At 40.9% G+C, this 25,638-nt stretch overlaps 1 protein-coding gene across 14 annotated transcripts in view; it reads right to left on the bottom strand.

Moving 5' to 3' along the window:
• The window catches only part of neo1a (neogenin 1a), a 176,803-nt gene that overhangs the window by 36,938 nt on the left and 114,227 nt on the right, over window positions 1-25,638 (bottom strand). For all 14 annotated transcript variants that reach the window (XM_041983981.1, XM_041984034.1, XM_041983967.1 and 11 more), the window contains exons 6-7: window positions 14,800-14,954; window positions 14,501-14,621 (exon numbers count right to left, since the gene is read on the bottom strand). In XM_041983981.1, the coding sequence (XP_041839915.1) occupies window positions 14,501-14,621; window positions 14,800-14,954 (276 nt within the window). The remainder of the gene's footprint in view (window positions 1-14,500; window positions 14,622-14,799; window positions 14,955-25,638) is intronic.

Here is a 25,638-nt window from a genome sequence, read left to right on the forward strand (position 1 = left end):
GCTTTGACAATGACAGCATATTCCAAATCTAACTCATCCAGATTTTAAGGTGGGTGTAAAGCCGCCTTCAAAGTTTGCATATGATGTTGTTGAAATGCTCAATTTTGCACACATACACTGAATGTTTAGAAATCTGTGAGCCCAGATTGCAAAACCGTGAGCGTGATGATTATGAATCCAGGAGCAGGGTTTATAGAACCCAGAGCACAGATTTAAACCACATGGTTCTGTTTTATTCTGCTGATCCTTGAGGTTCATGTTGTTCTGCATCATCCAGAGTTCAGCCAGATGACACAAAAAAAAGAAAACTCAGCTGAGGCAAAGGTCCAGATATTTTTAAAAAGAAAGCTCAAACCTTATCTATGTGTTTTTGTTTATGCTGTAGAGAAATACATTTCTTAAGAGAAAAAGAAAGCAGATAAAACCCAAGTGAAACAATGGAAGGGAAGGATCTAGAGGTCAGAGGCAGTTTCTTAAAAATGAACAGACTACAGGTCAGTTTGCCTACTGCAATAATTCAGAGTAAACTCGTAGGAACAAAGGACCGACAATACAAGGTTTGATGTGTCTCCTCTTTGAAGCAAAGCAGAGTAAGGAGAATGGCACTTCAGTAAAAATAATCCTGAAATCAGTGTCAGGTAGGACAGAGAGACTACAGCGAGATGTTCACTGTGGGTCAGACAAGGTAGAGGAGATAAAACCATTACAAGCTGTTTTCATCTTCACACACCTTGTCAGCTGCAGGTAATTGACATGCTGGGCAGTTTTCAGTGTTCTCCTGACAATCTGTCTTGTACATGCACGCCTGGGATTGTTACAGTAAGGGGGTGTCAGCGTCCCACTGCTGTTGCAGAGCTCTTTTCATAGCTGATTAATAGTGTCATTAGTCTCTGTGCCAGAGGTAATGAATTACTGGCATTAACGCTTAATGAGGAAGGTTACTCTAGATCTGCATACTAAATCTGGATACACAAAACAGTCAAGACAGAGACATGCATAACATGGCGTATCTTAGTAGTTTATGTAAGTAAAAGCTAAAAAACTAATAAAAAGGTTGTGTTCAAGTTCTCTTTAGAGCCTCATAACTTTTATCTTGTGTTGCTAACTTCTTCATCCCTGTGAGCGCAGCTGTAAAGTTATGTCAAGTAGTGTTCCCATGATCTGGTCTAAGTCCTCTGATAAGAGAGGCTTCCTCTCTGGCTCAGACTACACACCTCTACCACGAGAGCATAAATCTACAGAATGTATATCTGCCAGAAGTACCCACAGCACTGTAACTACAGATTGTCTCTTCAGAGAAAATTCAGCAGGCAGTGCCAGGCTTGTGCTAAATGGATTTTCTCAGGACTGGTTTCCATGTCTAATGTGGTTCGGTAATGATGATGGCGTTAAGAGACAGATGTAGCACAATGCTAATGGTCCATTACTGAGTCGGTACTTTTATCTGCCAGAGAAAAGCGGAGCGAACAGAGCAAGAAAGCTCAATATACTCAAAAAGCATGGTCTCCACTAAGCGCTCAGAAAGCTAACACAAAGAAGATGGTCAATTAAAACTGTCACTTTGGAGCTGCTTGTCACACACTCACTCCACTCCTCCCACCATTTACTGTCTGCATCTTCGCTGCCACTTTCAAATAGGGCACAAATACTAAAATAAATAATAAAGAACCGTCAGCCTTTGTCATTTTCCATGCAGACATATGATAGTTGCTTGGTTGCCAAACTGAAAAGCCCTTTTCTGGGCTTGAAATTAATTACAGTAAAATCCAAGATTCCTTCTGAGCAAAGATGAAAGAGAAAAAGACATTCTTTTATTAAAAAGAAAATGGGTTGTAAATAAGAACAGAGTGCTTGAATTCTTCATACAAGTTCACAAAAAATCTCAAAGAAAGCCGTCAGTTTGTTGCAGCAGCTACTGAAAACTATATCTACTGTGTGTTTTTTTTTTTCTTTCTAACTTTAACATGGGCATGATGAGCGAGCCTGACAGCTCATGACATGTGAGCAGCTCCAGAATGTGCTGGCAAAAAAGCCGACAAGACAAATGTTTTAAGCAAAGACATAGTGAGAGATGAAGAGGAGGAGGTTAAGAAAACCCTGACCAGGCATGCTTTTACATTCCTGAGTTTTATTTCCCCCAATACCTTGTTTACAGCAATAAGAAATTAAATTTTCCAAACAATTACTTTCTTTACAAGCAATATGGCGTAATTGTGAGAAAATGCACCAACAAAGAATAAAATAATTAAACCTCTGCTCATTTCACTACACAGACGCAGTTCTTAGAAAAATAATCTTTGTCTTAGGATTTTTGCAGCACTCTGTATTGTATCCAGACTCTTTATCACTGGCAGAAACTGTCAAAGATTCAGTATCAGGTAGAGGGTGGAGTATATGGGTAACCGCTCACAGTCCCTGCTGCTGTGATAATCAGAAAGAGTTGAGATTAAAGTGCTGCGTGAATTTCCCAAAAGCCTAAACTGACAAGGTGCTCTGACTCACTGACACAACCCAGAAAGAAAAAAGTCTTCCTGTGTCACATTGACTTTCCAGAAATATCAAAAAGCTTTCCTTCCAATCACCTAAAATAAAGAATAAAAATCTTTCATTTGGCATATTTTTCTGGAACAATATTCATGTAGATGGTGGCTTCTGATTGGACACATCAAAATTAAACAAATAACTATTAGTCAGGAACTTTATGACCAACACACAGCTGATACTGCTGCAAACTGTAGCACCACAAAGTTTGCAGGTTAAAAAAAAAATGTATTTATGGATCCTGTGGTACCAGAGACAAAGTGTGATGCCCATTTGAGAGTTTCACAGGATTCTGGATGCCATGTAATGAAGCACTAAACGCTTCGGTAGGAGGGAGGTGTTTGTATTTCCAGGGAGAGTTTCTTTATCAGGAAACTAAAACCTCCAAAAGCCTGTGCATGTTTTTATTTTATCAACCAAAGAAAGGAGTCCCTTTTAAACCCCTGCAGCAATTTCCTCTTAAATGGCACAGTTTGCTCAATTTTGCATTTATCTTTCTTTTTTCATCCAGAATCAACATTTTCAAACTCCCTGTGGTCTTCCATTAAGAAGCAGAAGGTTTGAGCATGAGGTATGTTTTGGATAGGTTGATGGTATTTCTGTTTCACATCAAATCTTGGGCCCCTGAGCATTCACAACCTGGTAATTTGGCATTCATAAAAAAGAAAAATGTTAATCCCTCCTATTGGTTCACAAAATAAACACTAAACAGAGATGGTTAGTGTCTGGAAATGTGCAAACTGTCAATTTGAACATCCTACAGCAATATGTGCCTATTAACATGCCAGCAAGGCCACATTTGGAACTTGGGGGCCGGTGGTGGATTAAGCCAGCAGATTTTCATTTTTATTTATATCTTAAAGGCAAAGGCAAATTTATTTGTATAGCACATTTCATGTACAAGACAATTCAAAGTGCTTTACATAAATCATTACAGCAGGGTGCAGACAAGTGCATTAAAAATAAATAATAAAAAACGAATAAATAAAGATTAAAATAAATGCAATTAATGAAATAAAAGCAGAAGGAATATGCTAAAATAAAATAGATAAAATGCAAGAAATAAAGTTAAAGACAATATTAAAACATGATTCCAGCTTAAAAGAACCAGATGTAGATTTTGACTTCTAAATAAAAACTATTGAAATGCAGCAGAGAACAGGTGGGTCTTTAACCTTGATTTAAATAAACTGAGTGTTTCAGCTGATCTGAGGCTTTCTGGGAGTTTGTTCCAGACATGTGGAGCATAGAAGCTGAATGCAGCTTCTCCATGTCTGGTTCTGACTCTGGGAACTGATAAGAAACTGGACCCAGATGACCTGAGGGTTCTGGTAGGTTCATACTGGGTCAAGAGGTCACTGATGTATTACTTTCATTCTCAATAATGTTTTTTATATTTAATTATAAACCTACTAGCTTTTGGAATAAAAAAGGCTTTGGCATTAAATACAGCCTGTCAAGGTTCTGCATGTTCCTCATTAAGCTTATGGTGGAGCAAAATGTTGAAATTACACATTTTCCACGCTCTCTAAAAATGTAAAACGTCACCATTTTACTCTTGTGACTGAGGCTGCCTACAGAAACAGAAAACCCCAGACGATCAGCATATCCCAACACAAGGAGGAAACATACGCCCCTGTTTGGATACGAGGACTATAATTGAATGGGGTTGGGCGCATCAATAATTAATCATCCAGTGTGTACATACATCATCTCTTCACCATCAAACACATGTACCCCCCCTTGATCCTTGAGCCACTTGAGTTAATTTGGGCGTGATTGCCTTGTACCTGTGAACCCCTCCCTGCAGCACACACGCTTGCAAAAACATGCACGAACATGAGACCAACATCTGCTTGCCCAGGCTTTATATGCAAATGAAGGTCCCCTGTAACCCCCACCACACCTCTCCCCTTATATCTTCCTCTTCACACTTTAAATCTGCATCATATGCATCACGTGCTTCACATGCTGCCTGTGAGAAGGAAGCAGGGCCTCCTGGGCTTGCCTTTCAAGCACATCAAAACAGCCAGCAATGCTGCACATCTCCAGAGCATTTCACCACCAATGCCCAGGACTGGAAACAAGCTTTCTGTCTGCACCGCCTGTAGCCTTTGTATCTTATTACCTTAGAGGTATGCGAGCACAATTCAACCTTTCTGGGGTAACAGAGCAAGCCTGGAATCAAGTAATTGATTTCCAGGAAAGCTTTGTGTAACAGTGTGTATGTGTGTATACATGCAGTAGCAACATTTTATGTATAAAGTAAGTGGAGCTGAACAACTGAGAAAGGTCTGAAAAGGTCAAACAGGCTGTTTGCAGAAGCGAGAGCAGCTTCATCTCCCCTTTGGAGATTCACTAACAAACAGTCTTGCTAATCAGACTCCCACCAATAAAGTGGCCTCCCTGGGCGAGACCCACTGAGAAACAGCTATGGTGCTACGCTTGCATGCAGTGGGGTGCCCGTAACCCACTGTGATCTTACTTACAATTCTATTTCAGCTTATGGAAACTGGGAGGCTCAGTTAAGAGAGGAAGGTAGGTGATAACAGGAAAAACAAAAGCTCCGGCTTTGGCAGGGGTCAGCTGCCTGCAGCGAAGGAAAGGGTGTGAAGGGAAAATGATGTTTTGTGCCATTTGCCACTTCCAACTACTGCACCCAAAGGAACACCCATGTCCAAAAACATCAGATTGGCATCCTGGATGAGTGTGTTTTGGAGGCGGACTTTGTTATTTCGTAAAATATGGCCAGGCGATAGTGAGGTGTGTAAAGCAGAGTGAGGAAAAAAACAGATCCCTCGCATACACATTCAAGCCTAAAGCTGATTTTGATAGCGTCACTGACCTTCTAAATAAGCAGAGCTGACGCAAATACTAGAGGGTGTTATAATAATGCACCCCCCCCCCCCCACCACACACACACACACACACACCTCCTTATTTTCCAGAGCAAAACAAGATCAAAATAGGCACCTATAACATTTTGTAGTTAACACTTGGGCTGACAGACGTTTATACATGAGGCAAAGCTTTCACCACGGTTGAGTAAGTGCAATCCATAAAAAGAAAAAGAAAAAAAAAATTGTTGTGCTGCTTCAGCTTGTAAACACAAACACAGTGCCATCCCTGAGAGGCTGAGCCACAGCCCCAGTATCAACCTCTAACAACACCAATTTGCTTTTGGACGATTTATACACAATCATTTCAGGCAGCAATACTTCTGATTAGCTTCCAGGACCCAAAATAATATATTCACTCATCACTTTCCTTGACTTGCCATGTGAATGTGGGATTTTAAGTCTGTTCCTGTTCAAGACTCTGTGGACACTTTTTTTTAAAGCATTATCCTCAAATTTGAAATTTTATATATTTTTCTTAGAGACAGAATTGAGAAAAATATGTTTACATTTACATGTAATTAATACTCACTGATTTGTATTGATGGTGAATTTTCAGGATTTATAAATACAAATACCAGGTTTCACTTAAAACAACTTTATGAGATTTATTCAATCCACCAACGGCAAATATTTCTACTTCTATATTTTTAATATTTAGCCAGCCAAATGTAGCAGGAGCTACATTTGGTGAATACTGATGTTTCCTAATGGTAACAGGACTGTTGGAGGCAATTGTAGCTCTCCGGTTCCACTTAATTAGCTTATGTTGAGTGACAAGCAAAGACTCCTCTCCCTGCTTTTAGACTTCTTATAGTCTGTTTCTGCTAAATCACACTGTTTGGATATTAATCATCATCTACTGCTATGTGGATATTTTAGATGTGTAATTTTAAAAATAAACTGCATCATATACCTTTGGAAAACAAAGAAAAGTTCTTTGTTAGATTGTAAATGTTATAAAATTGCTCTCTGAAGATCTCGTTTGTAACTGTTCATTGGACGAACCGTGCAGATTTCCCTTACTGCATGATGCGATACTTTGAACATTAACATAACATTTTAACACTTTTAGTTTTTCTTTAGTAGGTTATTGTTTGCTGTGGTGAAGAAGAGATTGAAAAGGAAGCAAAAGAGAAAAAGAGAAATGCAGCTCAAAATGAGTGGTTGATGAGAGGGTATTCTCATTAAAAAACATTAAACGTTAAATGAAAGCTGAGGAGAGATTCTTTTTAAGAAGGCTATGAAGTGAATCCAACTTCAACAGGCTTTTGGTAGGTTGTGTGGCGGGTTTGGTGGTAACAACTGAAGTTTAAAAAAGCTGATTAGACACTTGCATACATGCTGTCTAAATGTGAATAAAATAGATAAAGTAAAGCCAAACAGCCATGTCACATTAGGAATGACTGCCCACACTCTGCCTCTTATATATACATACACACACACACACATATATATATATATATATATATATATATATATAGTCATATATAGTTTTTTTTTACATTAATCCTAGTCAGTACACTGTATGAAAGTAATTGAGTGTTGCATTGAAAGTTGCTGCTGCAAGATTTGTTTATTAAACATTATTCTGTGTATAATGTGCTAAATTATATAGAAGCACAAGTATTGAGGCAATTCGACCAGCTCTTATGACTGGCACTTTCATACTTTCAGTTCTTTCATTCAGATATAAACTTCTTCAAATAAAGAAGACAATTCAAGTGAACCTGGAGAAACAGCTTGATAACAGAGATAAAACATTAGAAATCTGACAAGAACAGCAGCTTATACACTGTAGTATTCTTGTCAGACATATGAACCACCCCTGACTGTGTGCAGAAAAGAACAATGACAGCTTTCAGCATGATGATTTACAAAACCTTTTTGTGTGCATGCATGTATATTCCATGAAGTTAACTGAAAATATCCACACCAGCGGCTGCTGGTGGAGCTACACCTACAATGCCAGCAGAAGACGTGGTGCGCAGCCCTGCATTGTGCAGACACATTCACAGGCTCACAACGTAGCACGTTCGTTCCTGCTGGCCTGACGATGACCCTGCTGGCAGATGATAGAGAACACCGTATTCCCTGGAGAAGACCCGAGCTTTTATTCAGCACTGAGTCTGGCAGCAGGGAGGGGTCTTTTAGCAGCCTATTCTCACTTCTTGATTTGAACAGGGAATAAGGGTGGTGCTCTGATGTAGTGGATGGATCCATCCTCTGCGGCTTGTCTTACAAATGTGTTTGGGGGACTTTCTTTAACATTTCTTTCATTAAATGATTCTTGTACTGAAACTCTGTTACTTTGTCATTAATCGCGATCTAGTTACATTTTATATTGTGTGAATGTCTTTCCTCATCACCAGCAAGCAACCCATGATACTAAGAACAGTAATGTGAAATAGGGGTCTTTAATCTCTGTCTGCACACATCCACACCACTGAAAGAAAGCTATATTTCTTATGTGTATAAGTGTCCATGTGGAAATAATTATTTAATGTGTTACAATACAATTTCAATATTTGAATGTGTGCTTCTGTTACAAATTTGCTGCAGATATCAGACGGGGAAATTAATAAGCAATCTCTCAACAGGCTTAGATGAAACTAACATGGAGGTGTTTGGAGATTTATCTGTTTTTTGATGTTCACAGCCTAGAAAGAATTGCCTCTGGCTACCGTGTCTGCCCAGGGTTTGTTCACTTCTTTTCCCAGTCTGTACATGTTCTCGCTCGTGGCTGCTTTTTTGCTATTAAGTTTTCTTACAGGTCAATATCTTTATAAAGTCATATTTTCAACAATAAGAGGTCTTAAAAGTCTTTCTTTAGTTGCTAATAACCACAATTAGAACTTCAGTTATTAAACAGAAAGCTATGATACCTTTAAGTTTTTTGTCTTTAAAACTTATAAAAACAGATTTGATTTGATGTTTTATATGTGAACATCAAAGGTAATATAATGTTAACATATCAAAAGTAATACTTGTGGGTTAATTTATTTATTTTTACTTGTTTTTTGGAAGATGATCCTCTCTTGAGCATAATCATTCAGTGTTAACTTTTCCAGCTCAGTTCAAAGCAAATAACATTTACTAATTATACAACTTTTGGTTCATAGCAGTTCCAAATAACCTAAAAATTCATATTTCACAGGGCGATCTGGCTCTTAAGCCTGCCTAGCATAATTAAGTTGATTAATTAACTAATCAACTTACAGCATGTGTGATGCTGGAAATCCCCTCCATTACCTCCCAGTGCATGTTTCTATATCAAGCTTCGGGGGCGGCACACATGTCAGTGTATCATGCCAACACACCTGATTCTTGCGCTCATAAGTACAGCGCGATAGAAGGACAGGAACACCAGGGGAAACAGTGAGCATTCAGCCTGAGATGAGGCCCTTCCATCTCTCAGTGGGGTTTACGCTACCTCTGACCGAAGTGGAGAAACAAGGCAGCTTTGTAAGCTGGTCTAAAGGGATGGATAGAAAACTAATGGCAGGGGTGATGAAGAGAATGGAGGAAATGGACATATGATGCAGGTAAAAAAGAGAGAAGAAAAATGGAAGGTGAAAGAGATAAAAGGCTGGAGGAATTAAATAGGACTGCTTGCCTATTAAAGCTCTGAGTTTATAAAAAGTTAAAATAAATGCAATTGCATCAAAAGCATGTGTTGTTTTTCTTTCATCATAAAAAACACCTGAGGCAGAGTCATGAATGCTAGCCTGCAGGATGGTGAAAGTAAAATTTATGTCTCATAGCATCAAGCAGCTGCTGATGATTTAAAAAGAATTGGCTTTAGGATTATTTCTTCCTTTCATTCATCTCTATGAAATTCACTTGCAACAGTTGTAACTAAAATGGTTTAAAAGGGAAACCCTCCCAACAAGCTTTTATGTTCTATATGGGTGGAGAACATGGTGTCAAAATATAAAAAATTATGAGGCTTGGCAAACTGGGCTCATTTAAGTCATTAGTAGGTAGGGACGCTTTTTATGAATGTGAGGATAACAGAGGAATAATGGAGACAGTCAACCTTCATAATGCAGCCAGCCCAGCAAACAGAAGGAGTAAAAAAATTAAGCATTCACATGCAAATTGAGATGCACCTTGAATTTCTAAAGAAATACTAAATAATAAAACAGCAGTTGAGGGCACCCACTTTTGCTTTTAAAAGCAAATTTGTCTGCATTTTTATCAAGTATATTAAACGTTTTAGGTGCTTATATGTGAAATCTGTCATTTTTGACAAGTGGGTGTTAAGTGACAGCTCCAAATCCAACATGTGGGCTTACATTAGACTATTTAAATTAATACACACTATCAAAATATGCTTTTTTTTTCTCAGTTTCTAAAATACAGCATAAATGTCATCTGCAGTGCTATCAAATTCCGGAATGCAAAATGTTTTGCTAAATTAAATCTGAAAAATTTAAAAATATATGTCCTTCTTGGTACATTAAATGAACTTTACAGAAAGCAACCACACAGACAAACCTGAAAATATAAATATTGATGAACTTCACAGTCTGAGTCTTTGTAAAGACAATGGAAAGTCCACAATCATGTAACAACTGCTTTGTCAAGGCATAATACAACTTTAAAGCAGTAAAATGTGATCAATTTCCATTCCAACTGTAATTACAACCTAATAAGGTTATCATGCACAAACACTTCACATAATCATGTGCCTGGAAAAGGCCTTATTGTTGCTACATACTGTCTGCAGATGACATGTGATAATAATCCCTTAAATAGCAGAGTCTCTGCAGCTGACTAACTTCCCTCAGCATCGTTGTGACAATAAGGTCTCCATGTGGACAGCAAATATCAAACCTGACAGCGGGGAATCATCATGGCGCCCATTAGTGATTGTATTTATAGCTGAGTGAGGAAAGGATGGGCCATTCTGCAGGGAATTAGATAAAACCTCTGCACATGTTAGTTCACACTCTTAGTGAGAACATTTCCTGATTAGACAAGTCACTTTATATAACTACTGCACATGTTGGTTGGATTCAATGTGATAAAGCTCCTGCTGGTGAACTAAGATGAAAAAAGAAACAAAACAATAATGAAAGTATTAAAGTTAAACATTATGAACGTCTACTTTACCTTTGCAAGGACAAGAACTTTTCCCACACTTAGTTGTTGCCTTTATTTTCTATAGTAACAAATTCCAACAGAATAGCTAAACAAAATTGTAGCAATTCAAGATGAGAAAGTCAAAAATGTTGCAGCTATGCAAGGGACATTAAGAGGCAGTTACTTGGCTTGCATGACAATACACAATTAGATCCCCTTAAGGTCCTTTTTTGGCATTTAAGCCTCAATTTATCCACATCTGTTAGCAACTAGTTGACCCATGCTACACATGGCTGTGCAATGTTCGGGAAAATTGAACAAGACTACAATCAAAGGTCCTGTGTTTGACTTCCATTTCAAACATCTGCATCTCACAAAGTTTTAATAATAGTATTGAATTATTTTTGATAAAATGAGGGAGGGAGGGGCAAATCTATGCTGACTCAACTTCTTGTAACCAACAGGAGTTAGGGGAAATTATATTGATACTGTGCATATATCACTATAAATAACAAACAGACTGTTACACATATGTTAACAGCCAACAGCTGACCTTTTTTTTTTCCATTCTGCCTCCAAGTGGGAATGATCATTGGAGCTACATTTAACTGCAGCTGGTAGTGTCAAGATGCAAAGATTATGGCCACTAATGAATATTAGCCAACTTGCAGCCACTGGGTATTTAGATGCAGCTTACCCCCATTGATTTCCCTGCAGGGTGAAGACAACTTTATCCCTGTGGCAAGTCCCTGGCTTATCTCTGCCGACTGCAAGGCAGCCCAACAGACGGGACTTGTTTTCCTGGCCCCGTTTCAGGAGGATTCGAGCCTGGCAGGTGTGAGCGGGGATACCTGACTGAGAGGGGGCAGTGAAGAGCAGGAGGACTGTTTGTGAAGCGGACAAAGATGTCCAGCTGTGAAAGGGTTAGCTTTATGAAGGGAATATATTGAGTAGAGTACAATTACCACAAAGCCCAGTGTGCTGGATTATTACAGAGAGCAGGTGGGAGATGGAAAGTGAGAGGTTGTCTGGAAAAAAAGGTGACAGATGGGTCTCTTAATGGTATATGTTTGTACTCGCCGGCACAGGAGGGAACTTGTGAGTACACAACAGAGATTTAGATGGAAAAGACCCAAATCTAATGTTGATTTCAACCCCACATCACAGAGCTGTGGATGTGTAACACAAAAGAGAAAGAAAGAAAGAAGATCTGATTTCCACCATATTTCAATGATTCCCCATTTTAACTCATGAATGTCACCATTGAAAGAAAAAATTAGTCGGACACAGTAGCAGATAATGCTGTTGTGACTTTGTTCATACAGATTACAGAAATAATTTTTTTCTATCTCAATTATCAGTGTCAGATGATAAGTGGATTGTAAACACTAGAGTATTTGTAGGGGTAAAGTGTGTTTGAGCTACTGTTACTGAGACTGATGTACACACATAATAGCAAAAATGGAAAGATTTTCTCTGAATTTTATGGATTAAACTCAGATTAATTTCTTCAAAGCCTCGCTCAAGGCAGACCCCATGTACGAGGCCAGCTGCCTCAGTAATTCATCCCATTCGTCTTTAACTCAAACAAAGAAAGAAATAAAAGACTTGAAGCCATGTAAAGTAGCCAGACCCTTATCAATGGTGTTGAGCACAGATACACAACAAGCTCCAGGTCATCATTATTTCTGACTTAATGTCCCTCCAATCAGTAGGGATGACACAGCCGGGGGGTGCCACTGGTCAGACACAGCGACGCTTATTCATTAGCCACCTGCTTCAAGTAAGTGGGAGTTCATGCTTGATTAAATTCTGTCATCTTCTCCCATAGAATGTGACAGTCTCCGGACAGTAGAGTAGAGATAGAAGGACACACAAAAAATTCTTCCAATTTTTGCTCTATTATGTTTTCTTTACCTGGATAACCCTTATTTGATCTTATTATTTCTTTACTTCCCATCTTATTTTAAATAGGTGTTGAGTTGAATTTTTTTTTTTTTGCTTTCAAATACAAGCTCTGAGAATTAGACTATGATTATTATGACACTATAAATTACTTTAAATAAGGATGTCATGAATACGATTTGTATGTACTCAATACTGATCAGCCATCAGCCAGCACAGATTCTCCATACTTGCATTTTCCAACTATGAAGAACAAATCCATCCAAGTTATTTCTTTTTTCTTTTTATCCAAGGAAAAAGTAAAAATTATTATAAATGACCTGTTTTTTTTTAAGAAAAAAGGAAAGTTTTCACAAACTGTAGCATTAAATGTAATTTAGTTACTTTACAAAAACACAATATAAACAAAACAAAGTATGCGTTTTTCTGTTTTGTTTTTTCCCCCAGACATTTCTTATCACAAAAAGATTAATATTACTAAGGTAAAACTGGGATACTTAAAAAGTCAAACTTTTCAATTAGCTCATAATATAAAATGATAATTATTTGTACCATGCTGACAATGAACACAGAATTTGTTACCTGCTTCACTGTAACATAGTATTGTGCTGTCTGTCATGCATTTATCTCTCATTGGGGCCATTTTACTCAGATTGCTGGGGAGTTGCAACTGTTTTATTCATGTGAGGAAAATGCTTGTGGTTTATTTATTGATATATACATTAAAATGATACATTAATAACTAGATTCTATATTGTACATCTGCATTGATATGCTAATAAGCCACATGCTAATTACCTTACAATGAAGGCTGTTGACCAGCTGGCAGAAAACAAGATGCAGTCAGTAACCTTGATCGATCGATCGATCGATCGATCGATCAAGGTTACTGACTGCATCTTGTTTTCTGCCAGCTGGTCAACAGCCTTCATTGTAAGGTAATTAGCATGTGGCTTATTAGCATATCAATGCAGATGTACAATATAGAATCTAGTTATTAATGTATCATTTTAATGTATATCGATCGATCGATCTATCTATCTATCTATCTATCTATCTATCTATCTATCTATCTATCTATCTATCTATCTATCTATCTATCTATCTATCTATCTATCTATCTATCTATCTATCTATCTATAAATAAATCAAGCATTACCTTGATCAGGATCCAGATCCTACACTTCAGAGTAGACTATGATATCCAAAGATTTAAATTTCTGTTATATTCTATTTTCTATTGAGATCAGCATTAATGAAAATGATCTGACAAACTAAAACATGAACACATTATTAGCTTTGATTTTCTGTGTTTTGATTGAACTCTGCAACTTCTGGAAATTTAATGTTCAAACCTTTCCTTTGGATTTAAAGGGAAAAAAAAAACAAGTCAGCTGTTCGCACTTTATCCACATATCAGTTTAGTTTTGGATAAAGATGTTTGCTGCATACTTAGAAATGTGAAAGTCTTGGGTAAAGCAACAACATTTCTGTGTTACTAGTTGTGGTATCGACTCCGAGCATCATTTGGCAACAAAATGCTTCTGTTCCTTTTGAGTCCCCTCTAGTTTAACAAGATCCCAGTGGTTTTACTTGACTGTTCAGTCCCATTCCCACAGATGTGCAGAGCCTCAACAATCCATTGAGGTGTTTACAAATAAGGCAAACTGCACAAAGCGCAGGAATCCACTCTGCTCTGTTTCACAATCCTTTGCTGAAAGAAAAATTCTGTATGTTTACTAAAAAGCCTATATGGTAAAGGGAATTCTCTTGAAAGTTATTTTTAAGCATTTTTATAAAGCTGAAATATTCATTATTTTGTTAGCATTCTACAGCCACAGCTGCCATAGAGGTGATTCAGATGAAACTGTGAAGAGGATCATTGCTGATGTTCAAATAGCTGTGAACAGATGTTTGCATTTCCAAATACTGTCTTGGAGAAAAGCATAGCTAGTGAAACTGACTGATCAATTTTGCGGTTTTGTTGTCTTCTTAAGGAAGAATTGATTTTTTTTCTTACTAGTCAAGAAATCTGATTTGCACGCTATTAGCTTTGGTGGGTGGCATACCGTGATCTAGGATGATGAGCTGAGCACTCGACTGAATGTTGCCTGCATCGTTTTCTGCCAGACACTGATAGAAACCTTCATCCGACTTGACCAGACCCAAAACCTGCAGGTTGTGTTCCTTCTGCAGAACAAAACAGAAGGAAGGGAGGGAAAAAGAGATGAATACAGTCATCTTTACAAGATTTTTTTTGTAACTCAGTGATGAGCTAAAAGCATGCAGAATTTCAACGGCTGATGACACAACACCATCACTGCAAACAAATTTAGAGAGGTACCACTTTAGAGGATAATTAACTCACAATGATTTTGAAGTAGTCACTGGGGATGACAGCGTCTCCGTTCTTGACCCATTTGACGGTTGGAGCCGGTGATCCTGAAACTTCACACTCAAAGACAATGTCCATGGACTCGTGGGCGTAAATGTTGGCTGGCGGCTTGACAAACTGGGGAGGAACTGTAGAATTGAGAAGAGAAAGCAGGGTCACAAAAGTCTCAAAAAGGAGAAATATAATTGATATGATTCATTTTTCCTTTTTAGATTTCAGACATTAATTTGTCCACCCTAACTTGGAACATCAAACCCATGGTCTCTGCAGCCAAGATAATTTAGCAACAAATAGTGATTATTTCCTGCAGCCTTTCACAACAGCCTCCTTTGATTTTAGCACATACTTACAATATTTGATTTAAAGATTCGATAACCTCCAGCTTTTTTTTTTATTTAGGGATGTATTAAAAAAATATCTACATTACCGTACAAACAGTACGATAATATATTCTACGATGAACACTTGCAGATCTTCCTAGACCTGGTAATGAGGGCCAGAAAGGAGTTACTTGATCTGCAGGGGCGATATAGAGCCTCATCAATCTGTCCTGGAACAAGGTCAGAGGGAGCGCAGGGCCATGCCTCGTCCTCTCTCTATAATTGGACTGTACTTGTTGTGAGCAGAGACAGTAAGACAGGATGTGCATGTGTGTGCTTTTTGTGTGCATGTGCTTTTGTGACTCCTGTGCATTCTCTGATAAGCAGTGACCTCGCTGACCACAATTTAAATGAACGTTTTGTTAGTGTGTCACTGAGTATCAAGCTTTGTTCTAAGTCTCTCGGGTTTTCTGATGGCAGGACATTAGCATGTACTTTGAGGCAGTTCACATGAGTTGATAGATATTAGTAAAATTGGGTGGAGAAGGTTCATTGTTGGCTTTGGCTTTCTTTCGTGGTGTAGTAGTTTGCCAGATCAAGTCTTCCTAATCTGCTTAATGTATCTTTTCTTTCTTTTTTTTTTTTTTTTTTTTTTTTCTAAACCTGTCTTGTCCAGCATCGTTGCAAACAGAATGATTGTCTGGCTGCCGTCTGGTGCTGGGCAATTTTACTCTATCAAGCAGGGATTTATACTACATGTATAAAGTCCCTCTTGATGACATGAAAAACTTTATTAAATCAGACTCTTAATGCTGGACTCGACCGGAGGGGACAGAGAGAGAGAGAGAGAGAGAGAAAAGAAAGTAGAAAGAAGAGGGAGGGGAGAGAGAGGGACAGAAAGGGTGTGGGGAGTGCGGGTGGGGACTTGAAACATCATACAGAAGACCATGTAATCCATACTACTTACAACATATATAGCTAAGATCATCCTAGCCAGTAGGTCATTACACAACTAGTTGATAATAGTAACAATAATAATAATAAGAGTAAGAGTAATAATAATAATAAGAACAGAAATAATAAAAAAAAGAAAAAAAAAATATGATAATAGATATAAGTGAAACTGCTGTATTCAAGAACACGCGCAGAGAAACCTGTGTGGATGTGTTGGAGAACTCGGCCACACGGCAAAGCAAAGACTGTGTGGAGACGTTCAGGAAGGAGTGACCATGCAGAGTGATCATGCAGATGCCACCTCACTTGAACAGAGGCCAGAGTCAGGCCAGCGGTCCCGAGACCCAGGCCACCAGCCCCCCCGCAGGCAACAGATCCCGACCGGTCCACAGAGACGACCACTCGCCCGCCCAGGAAGGCAGCAGCAGGAGACCCCAGCAGGAGCCGCCCCGCGGACACAGGGCACCGGCCCCGGCGGGCCGAGGCCAGCAGTCCCCGACCCCCCCGGGCACCGGCCGCCCGGGACAGACGGGGCAGAGGGCCCGGGCCCAGGAGCGCAGGGACACCCCCCCCCCCCACCCACAGGCCGAGGGCCAGCACGCCACCCGGGGGGACCCGGCCCGCCCAGACGGCCACCACCAGAGGCCAGCCCCACACCCCAGCGCCCAGCCGCACACCCCGAGAACCAGTCCTGCCCCCCCCCAGACCAACACACACACACACAAACACACACACTCTCCTTCCACTCCTCCATTCATCCTCCCACGCATACACCATTCAACCCTCACATACTCTGTACTCCCACACACACACACCATCCTTCCACACACACACCATCCTTCCTCCCACACACTCACCATCCTTCCACCATACACTCTCCCACACCTACCCCATCCTCCCACACACACATCATCCCTCCACCACTCATCCTCCCACACATACACCATCCTCCCTCTCATACACCATTCATCCACCTTCACACCTCCCACACACACACACACACACCATCCTTCCACTACCCATCCTCCCACACATACATCATTCTCCTACACATACACCGTCCTCCCTCTCCTACACCAAACATCCACCTTCACGTACCCCATCCTCCCACACACACACACCACCCCTCCATCACCCACTCTCCCAAACATACACCACTCCCCCACACACACACCATCCTCCCTCCCATACACCATCCTTCCACCATCCATCCTCCCACACACTCCCCCATCCCTGCACCATACATTCTCCCACACATACCCCATCCTCCCACACATACATCATCCCTCCACCATTCATCCTCACACACCCACACCACCCCCCCTCCCACACACCACGCATCCACCTCCTCACACCCCACCCTCCCACACACCATCCCTCCACCACCCACCCCCCCACACCCACACCACCCTCCCACCCACACACCACCCCCCCCAACACACACACACACAAACACCATCCCCCCACCACCATCCTCCCGCCACCCCACGCCGCGGGGGGACAGCCCCAGCCAGGAGGCGAGGAGACACGAGCCAGGCCCCCACCCCCCCACCCCCAAAACAGCACCTTCCCCCCAGGGCCAGCAGCCAAAACCCCCCGGGACAGCCCGCCTACGCCCCGGGCCAACGCGACATGCCACCCGGCCCGCCCCGCCCCCGGGCCATCCATGGAGACAGGGGCGCTTGAAGACCCCATCCCCCCTCCCTCCCCCACTAGTGATGGAATATATTATGTGCTGTTTGCAATTAAAAAAAGAGGGTTAAAATTGGGGGGCAGTAACTGCATTGAGGAGGGGGCGGGGCCACCTGAGCAGTCCCACCCACCTGACCTCGCATGTTCCACCCCCCAAAACGTGTTTGTATGTTGCAAATGTTATTTGTGCTCAGTGACTAAGTGGAATTAAAAGCTGGGAGGCATGCTGCGGCTCAGCGAAGCAACGGGGCCATTATGATGACCCCCCTGCCCCGCCCAGCGCAACAAGCACACCTCCCACAGCCCTACCTGTGTATGTAGTGAAGAGTGGGGGAGGGGAGGGGTCAGGAGATGTAGGTCCAGAGGGGAGTAAGCTTCCCTTCTGGAAGACGACCCGCCAGTGGCTTAGGGCGCCCCCGTCCCCCGCCGGCCCCGAAGGGCGTCACAGGCCCGGAGCAGGCACCCCAACCCAGGCACGCCACGAACCCCCCCAGGGGCCAGCCACCAGCCCAAGGGGCCACTTTCCTCTTTCTGAGTGGGAGGGGGGCGAGGCAAAGGAAGGGAACCCCAGGCCCACGCCCCCAACTCCCGGCCAGGGCGCCCCCCAGAGGACACGTCCTAACCCCCTGCAAACGCACACACACTCTTTTTTTTTTTTTTTTTTTTTTCCCCAGCCACTCACACACCCTCTCACACACCTCTATACACCAACACCTCAATACGTGCACATACCTCCACACACACACTTCACGCACATACCTATAAACACACACACCGGTGCCCACATACACACACACTCTCATACCCCTCCATACACATACACCACTACACACGCACTCACATACATACCCGCATATACACACAAGCACCTTCATACATACTCACGCCTCCACCCACTCCTTCACTCCTCCACACACACCTCGACCTCCACGTGCACACACTCATATATACACACCTTCACACACCCCCACACACACATCCCACATAGACCTCCACACACACACCCGCACACCACTCACACACACATACACGCACACACCTAGACCTTCATACACACCCACACACACATACAGCACACACATCCCTCTACACCCACCCACACACCAGCATACCTACGGACACACACACACACACACCCACCTATATATAAACACACCCCCACCCAGGTTCCGGGGCTGCGACCAAGCACCAGGGCACGGACCAACCCCCGGCACGGCACATCCGGACGGGCCCAGCCCCCCCCAGCAGCGGCAGACCCCCCACCCCCAGGAGAGGGGGGAGACCCGACACCCCAGAGCCCGGGGCCCCCACCCGGCCCACCCCGGGCCCGACCGGCCACCCGGCCAGGGGCCGACGGACACCGACCCAACAACCGGAGACCCGAAGCCACCAGGGACCCCCCACCCATATCCACCCCCATCCAAGCGAAGCCGCAATCCTCCACCTACATTAGGTGATGTAGCCAGTCACAGGGGACCAGAGGGAATGAAAGTCATCTGATTGGTTCCTGGAGGAGGCAGACATTGTCTCAATGCTGATGTGATCTAACAGGAGATTTCTAAACTGCTGGATAGACAAATTATTCTTATCTTTCCAGTTCACAAGAATAGTTTTCTTTGCGATGCATAAGACTGCGAGGACCAAGTTTATGGAGTGTATTCCTATGTTAGTGTCACCCAGGTCGCCCAGTAGGCAAAGTGTGGGGTTTGCAGAAAAACTGGTTTTAAACCATTTTGAGAGATCTTCACACACCTTAATCCAGAACCTTTGGACAGGTGTGCAGGACCACAGCGCATGGATGTAGCTATCAGAAGTGTTCTCAGAGCAGTGTGGGCAGATATCTGATGGTGAAAGGCCCATCCTGAACATCCTGTGTCCTGTATAATGAGTTCTATGGAGAATTTTGAATTGTATTAGTTGTATATTTGAATTCTGAGTCATTTTAAACGTGTTTAAACATATTTGTGACCATCTTTTCTGATCAAAGTTATTAGATAAATCATCTTCCCATTTTGAAGTTGGGAGAGATATCCTGTCTTCTAGCTTTGCAAGTAATCTATATATTTTTGATAATAATTTTTTTTTGTTTTTTTAATAGATAAAATTCCATTCTGTTGTTTGTTTTCAATAAAATCAAGAAGTCAGGCTCCAAAACTGCAAATAAACAGTTCTATAAATATACAAGCTTTTCTATAATGAAGCATGAAGCATGAAACAGTGCAGTTACAGAGAATCCGAGCTCCAAGACCAGTTTGCATTTCCCTGACCTCAAAATGCACTTTGTCCATCTGTTTGGTATTTTCATGCTTGTCTCACGGCTCATGAAGGAAAGCTGGAAGAAGAGCTGCAACTTAATACAAGCGGAACATGAAACAATGGAAGAATTATTTCTTTGTACATGTATAAAAATCTACTGATATGTTTAAAAAAATATGTTTTAAGGTAGTTTAAACTAAAAACTGTGATGAAAACCTGACTCTGTCAAATGTTTTGTTAAATTTCAATATGTCTCATAAATTCATGTTTCCCCTCCAATCTGAGAATGTCTCTTAACAACCTCTAAGACTTCTTTCTTAATAACTTAAAATTAAATCAGCTCAGTCATATATATATATATATACATATGTATATATACATATGTAATTTTTGGGGAATGCTTTGTCGATGGCTTTGTGCAATTAAAAGAAACTTTTACTTATATAAGGACTCCATAGTGGGTCCGTTACAATTACTAAACTGTTTTTCAATTATTAGAGTTGAATATGATTATCTAGCAAAGTTGCAAGAGTTTCTGAAAACTAACATAAGTATTACATTTCCATTACCATTTCCATGTTGATTTCTACCATTTGGACTCTACTTCTAATGCTATTTCTAAAGGATCCAGTTGTATTTTGAGGAGCATGTTTTAACATCAACATAACTGATTCATTTGCAAAGATGCATTATGGAGGGTCTTTTTATGTGTGAAGCTTAAACCACTAAATGGGGTGATTTTCACACAATCTAGATTGGTTTTGTGTGTAGCCATTCAAAACCAACCAAACAAAAAAAGAGCCAAGTATCTTTAGCAGCAAAAAGGTAACAATCAAAATTGACCATGGAACTAATTTGTAATTTCTGGCATGAAACTAGAACATAATTTATAGCTCACTGACTCCAGGATAGTCTGGAGGACTAAGTTCAACTTTAGGAAGAAAGCTGAGAAATTTTGCACCTTCCTTTAGTTGTGATTGTTTTCACATTGCACTTTTAAAGCAAGCAAGTTACAACACCTGTTCGTTTGGGGACAGTATTGCCAGAAATGACCACTGACCAAGAAGTAAAAAAGCAGGAGGAAGAAAAAAAAAATGATTGGCCAGGACTGTAAACAGAAATATTTCCCCTTTAGCTGGCTCATTCACGTAAGTAAACAATAGAGCAACACCAAGTTTATGCAGTTTTAGGGTTTCTGTTTTGACTTTGTTGTTAGAACCTAATCACCAATCTTAATTATTTTGTATGACAGTTAATCATCCTCTAAAACTATCCTGAGTGGAAAATATTAGCTTTTGCAAATACACACATGCCACTCAGCTAATATTCAGGGAATTCTCCAACTGAAGACATGCAGCAAATAATACAATAATTAAAACTTTTAAAAAAATTTAAAACATATGAAATAGTAGAGTCAATATTCTGGCAAAATTCTTCAGCTACCCTTCATTTCTTGGTATAGTGCCAGAAATAGGTGCAGTGAATTGTTGAACCGTTTGTAAATATAAATGAAAACAGTATATAAATCAAAAGCAAAGTTTTAACAAACTTAATAATTTTGTAGACCAATATTTGGTAGGAGCAGCTTCACTCTTCAAGATAATCTGAACTCTCTTAGTCATGCTATCTTCTAGTTACTTAAAGTAGTCTTTAGGAATAGTTCTCCAGGCTTGTTGAAGGACGTTTCAAAGCTCTGATTTGGATGTTGGCTGCCTTTTGTTCCATTCTCAGGCCAGATGATCCTGAACTGTTTTGGTAATGTTGAGATCCGGGCTCTGGGAAGCTCCACAAGTTGAGTGCACAAGACAAAACCAAACCCTCATCAGAAACTGTCTTCATAGGACAGTGACTGACAGGAAGCCATTCTTAAGAAAGGAAAACAGGGAGAAGAGGCTGAGCTATGTCAGCTTTACACAAGAACTGGACTGTCAATCAGTGGCAGCCGTTCTGATTTAGTCATGAATCCTCCTATAAATTTTTAAGGACACGCTGTACATTATGCTGAGATACGCTAGTTAATAGCTCTTTGGGAATCACCTGTTTGGTGGAAAAATGCTATTTTATGCTCATCAAATTATGTTATCTTTGTTAATTTTATGGATGCTAATACTTCTCAAGACCACTTTTAAGAAAATAACATGTCTGACTTCTTGGGAGAAAAACAAAGAAATAAGGGGTGATTCAAGTCTCTTGCCCAGTACTGTATGTAACAATAATGTATAAACAAGTCAGCTGTAAAGCATGTTGTTTTGTTTGGGACCTTCATGAGCCATGTGTTTTTTTAACCCTGAGCAAAACAGGTTGAACAGCAAACCATCAGATAGTGCCACAGAATACCTCTCCACGATTAATAAGTGTCTAGATTTTTCCGTGAGCTGCTGCGATAAATATTGAACACCGACAGCTGAATGGAAATGAGGATGGTGAGGCGCTAGACTGGATGTCTGTAATACTGGCAAGACAACCATCACCCTGCTCTGTGTCTGCATGCTTGTCGTGCAGAAGTCTCAGTGTGTATCTAGGTATGTGTGTGTAATGATGCTCCCTGCAGGGGGGTGCCTGAGCTGTGCCTGAGCTGTGAATGATGCATTTCACAGTGTGGTGTCCTCTGGATATTTGCCTTTAGTAGATGTGCAGCGGAGACAGGCGGAATTGTTCATTTACTTTCATGTTTCAGGGACTCAGCGCTGAAGCACCAGTGAGTCACTGTTTGTGTGTGAGAGTAGACAACTTTCAACATGCTGGAGATTTCTTGTTTTTCCTTTTCCTGTTGCCGCTTTTTGCCATAAATAATTTTGTTTGTCCTTTTTCATGCCAGAAATATATTAACTGCTTAATGTGTTTTTGTTTTTCTGTAATATAAATCTTTGTGCTGAAGTACCTACTGATGTATGCATACATAGGTTTAAGTACATCCATGCTGTCTCAATCTGTACACGCTTCACATCACAATGTCTTTGTCTAAGTATTTGTGTCTGGTTATATACACATGTGTCTGTATGTGTTTGTGAAAACCCCCTAGTGAGGGCTGCTGGTGACAGGTTTGATGGTGGCTGGTACCCTGCAGCTCTATTTATCTCTCCCTCTCTTTCCGATCCACCACTCAGTCTCCAGTCTTTTTTTCCCTGACTCTTAATCTTCCTATAACTCTCTGTCTATCTCTCCATCTTCAGCCTCCCCCTCCTGCTCTCCATCTAAGGAGACATGCACCATTTTCTCTAAATGGAGTTCAGACATTTGGAACCTATTGGACTGAGCAATGAGTGGAAACCCTTTAAATATACCGATATAGCTTTTGGGGGTTGGGGTTGGAGGGAGCTATCAAGTCACAGCAGAGGGAGATGTATCTGTATGTGTAGAGGAGGTTGTCCATCTTTAAACCATGTTTAATTGGCCATTTGCTTGTTTTTTATTGTAAATTGATTCTAAAAAAAAAGGCAACCAAATGCCATTACAACTATTTATTTATGAATCACACATGAGAGACTAAAGAGCATGTCTGGATTACGTTTGCATGACTGACAGGTGTCCCAGCCTCTTACACTTAAGATACTTGTGCAGCTCACCATTTCTAATAAACACTGTTCTATCTGCAGCCCTTGACCTCAATCTAAATCCTCTTGAGTTGTATGATTGACAAGAAATGGCAGTAAGGAATATGTCCACATCCAAAATAGAATATGTCTCCTCATAAGCACATTGATTACATCGCAAATGCTAAGCACATACATCTTATGGCTGTCTACATTTCACCAGATGCTCAATTCTACCAGCTGAAACATCTCTAAACAAGCTGATTTGTTTTGGAACACAAATAACCCTCTCTAATGAGAGAGAAATCCTACAAGGACAGAAAAACAAAAACAAAGAAAATGCAGATACAAAAAAAAAAGAAAAAAAGAAAAAAAGAGGGGTAGACAAGACGAATATAAAGACGAGAGAACAGCTGAAAGAACTGCAACTCCAGGTCTTTGGGGCTGGTATTATCTCTAGCCTATAGCTTAGTAAAAGAAGCCTTAATACTGACTGACTCCAGTGAACTACTGAAAGAGGGCCACTAAAAGGTCATGTGTGTGTTTTACTGTGAGCTTGTTAAAACAAAACCCCACAGGATTCCCTTAAGGGATTCTGGGGAGATTATTTTACTTAAAGCCTCACTGGTATCCTGGAGTATACTGAACACAGACATACCAAAAGAGAGGAATTCCAGTCGCTTTCCTTTGGTGCTAATAAAATTATGCGAATTTAAAAAAAAGAAAAAAAAGGGGGTAGGAGAAAATAGAACATGACTTCTGGCTGTGTTAAATCATTTAGTAGGAAAAATACTTTCGTAGATAACAAATATTTAGGCCACTGCAGTCCTCTACCAAGCCATAATGTTTGATTGTTTAAGCTAAAGGGTACAAAAGTGCAACAGTTGGCAGTCTTGTCCAGACTCTAGTTAGTTTTACGAAGGGGAAATCATTTCTCATGGGTAGTCTGGGTTTACGCCGAGGGCGAGTGGATCTCGGACTGCACTAATTACTCATCCTGCTCTTCCACAGATAACAGCTTTACTTCGAGTCCTGGCCAAAGCAAACAGCTTCAACAATAAAGCTGAAAGTAAGACGCTTGGTGCCTGCATTCCTAGTAAATGAGCTGATAATGCAGTGCTGCTAGAGGCAGTGTCACGGAGATGTGTTTAAATATTTGTATGTTTTTGTGGACTCCTGATGCTTCTGAAATTACAAGAATTGAGTAAAAACAAATGCACGAGTTTATTCATGACATGCTGAGACAAAGCCTGCAAAGCTGGCATGCAGGAGTCTGAGGCCCTTCCTCCGTCTTTGTGTTAGCATACAGCTCTAATGCAAATTATCACATGGCTCAGCTGGGACTGTACTGAAAACACAACAAAGAATATTTAATTTGTTCATACTTTTTCAGTCCATACTGTATGCATAATTTAAGTTGGAATTGTGATATTATTGTGTGCTATAATATAACTAAATTAAAATGCAATGGAACACTACTTTGATGTTAATCTCCAAATGGAAATTATATTGTTACACTATAATAAATAATGTCAATGTGATGAACAAATACATAAATAGGGAAGAAATGAACAGTCATTCCAAGGAGTCCAGTGTTTCCCACAGATCAGATAGCAATTTGGTGATCCCATAGTGCTGGTGAGGGAACAGAGTGTCGGGGTGGTCAGTGGAGTTGGTGGAGTCATTGGTGTGGTGGTTAGCACCACGGCCCACAACAAGAAGGTCAGTGGTTTGAGCCTCGGCAGGGGAGAGTTTCAAACAGAGGCTTTTCTGTGTGGAGTTTGCATGTTCATGTAATGCGTGGGTTCTCTCCAGCTACAGTACGTCAGGTTCCTTCCACCGTCCAATGTCATGCATGTTAGGTTAATTGGTCACTCTAAATTCTTCTTAAGTGTGAGTGTGAGCATGGGTGGTGTCTTTTTTTGTCTCTGTGTTGGCCCTACGGTGGATTGGCGACTTGTCCAGGATATAGACTCCAGCTTCCCCATGTCCCTGAATTGGAATAAGCGGTATTGAAGTTATTACCTTTTATTGTGGTCATTAATGAAGTGGAGTTG

The sequence above is a fragment of the Melanotaenia boesemani genome, chromosome 1, assembly GCF_017639745.1.
Source record: "Melanotaenia boesemani isolate fMelBoe1 chromosome 1, fMelBoe1.pri, whole genome shotgun sequence".
Lineage (NCBI taxonomy): Eukaryota > Metazoa > Chordata > Actinopteri > Atheriniformes > Melanotaeniidae > Melanotaenia > Melanotaenia boesemani.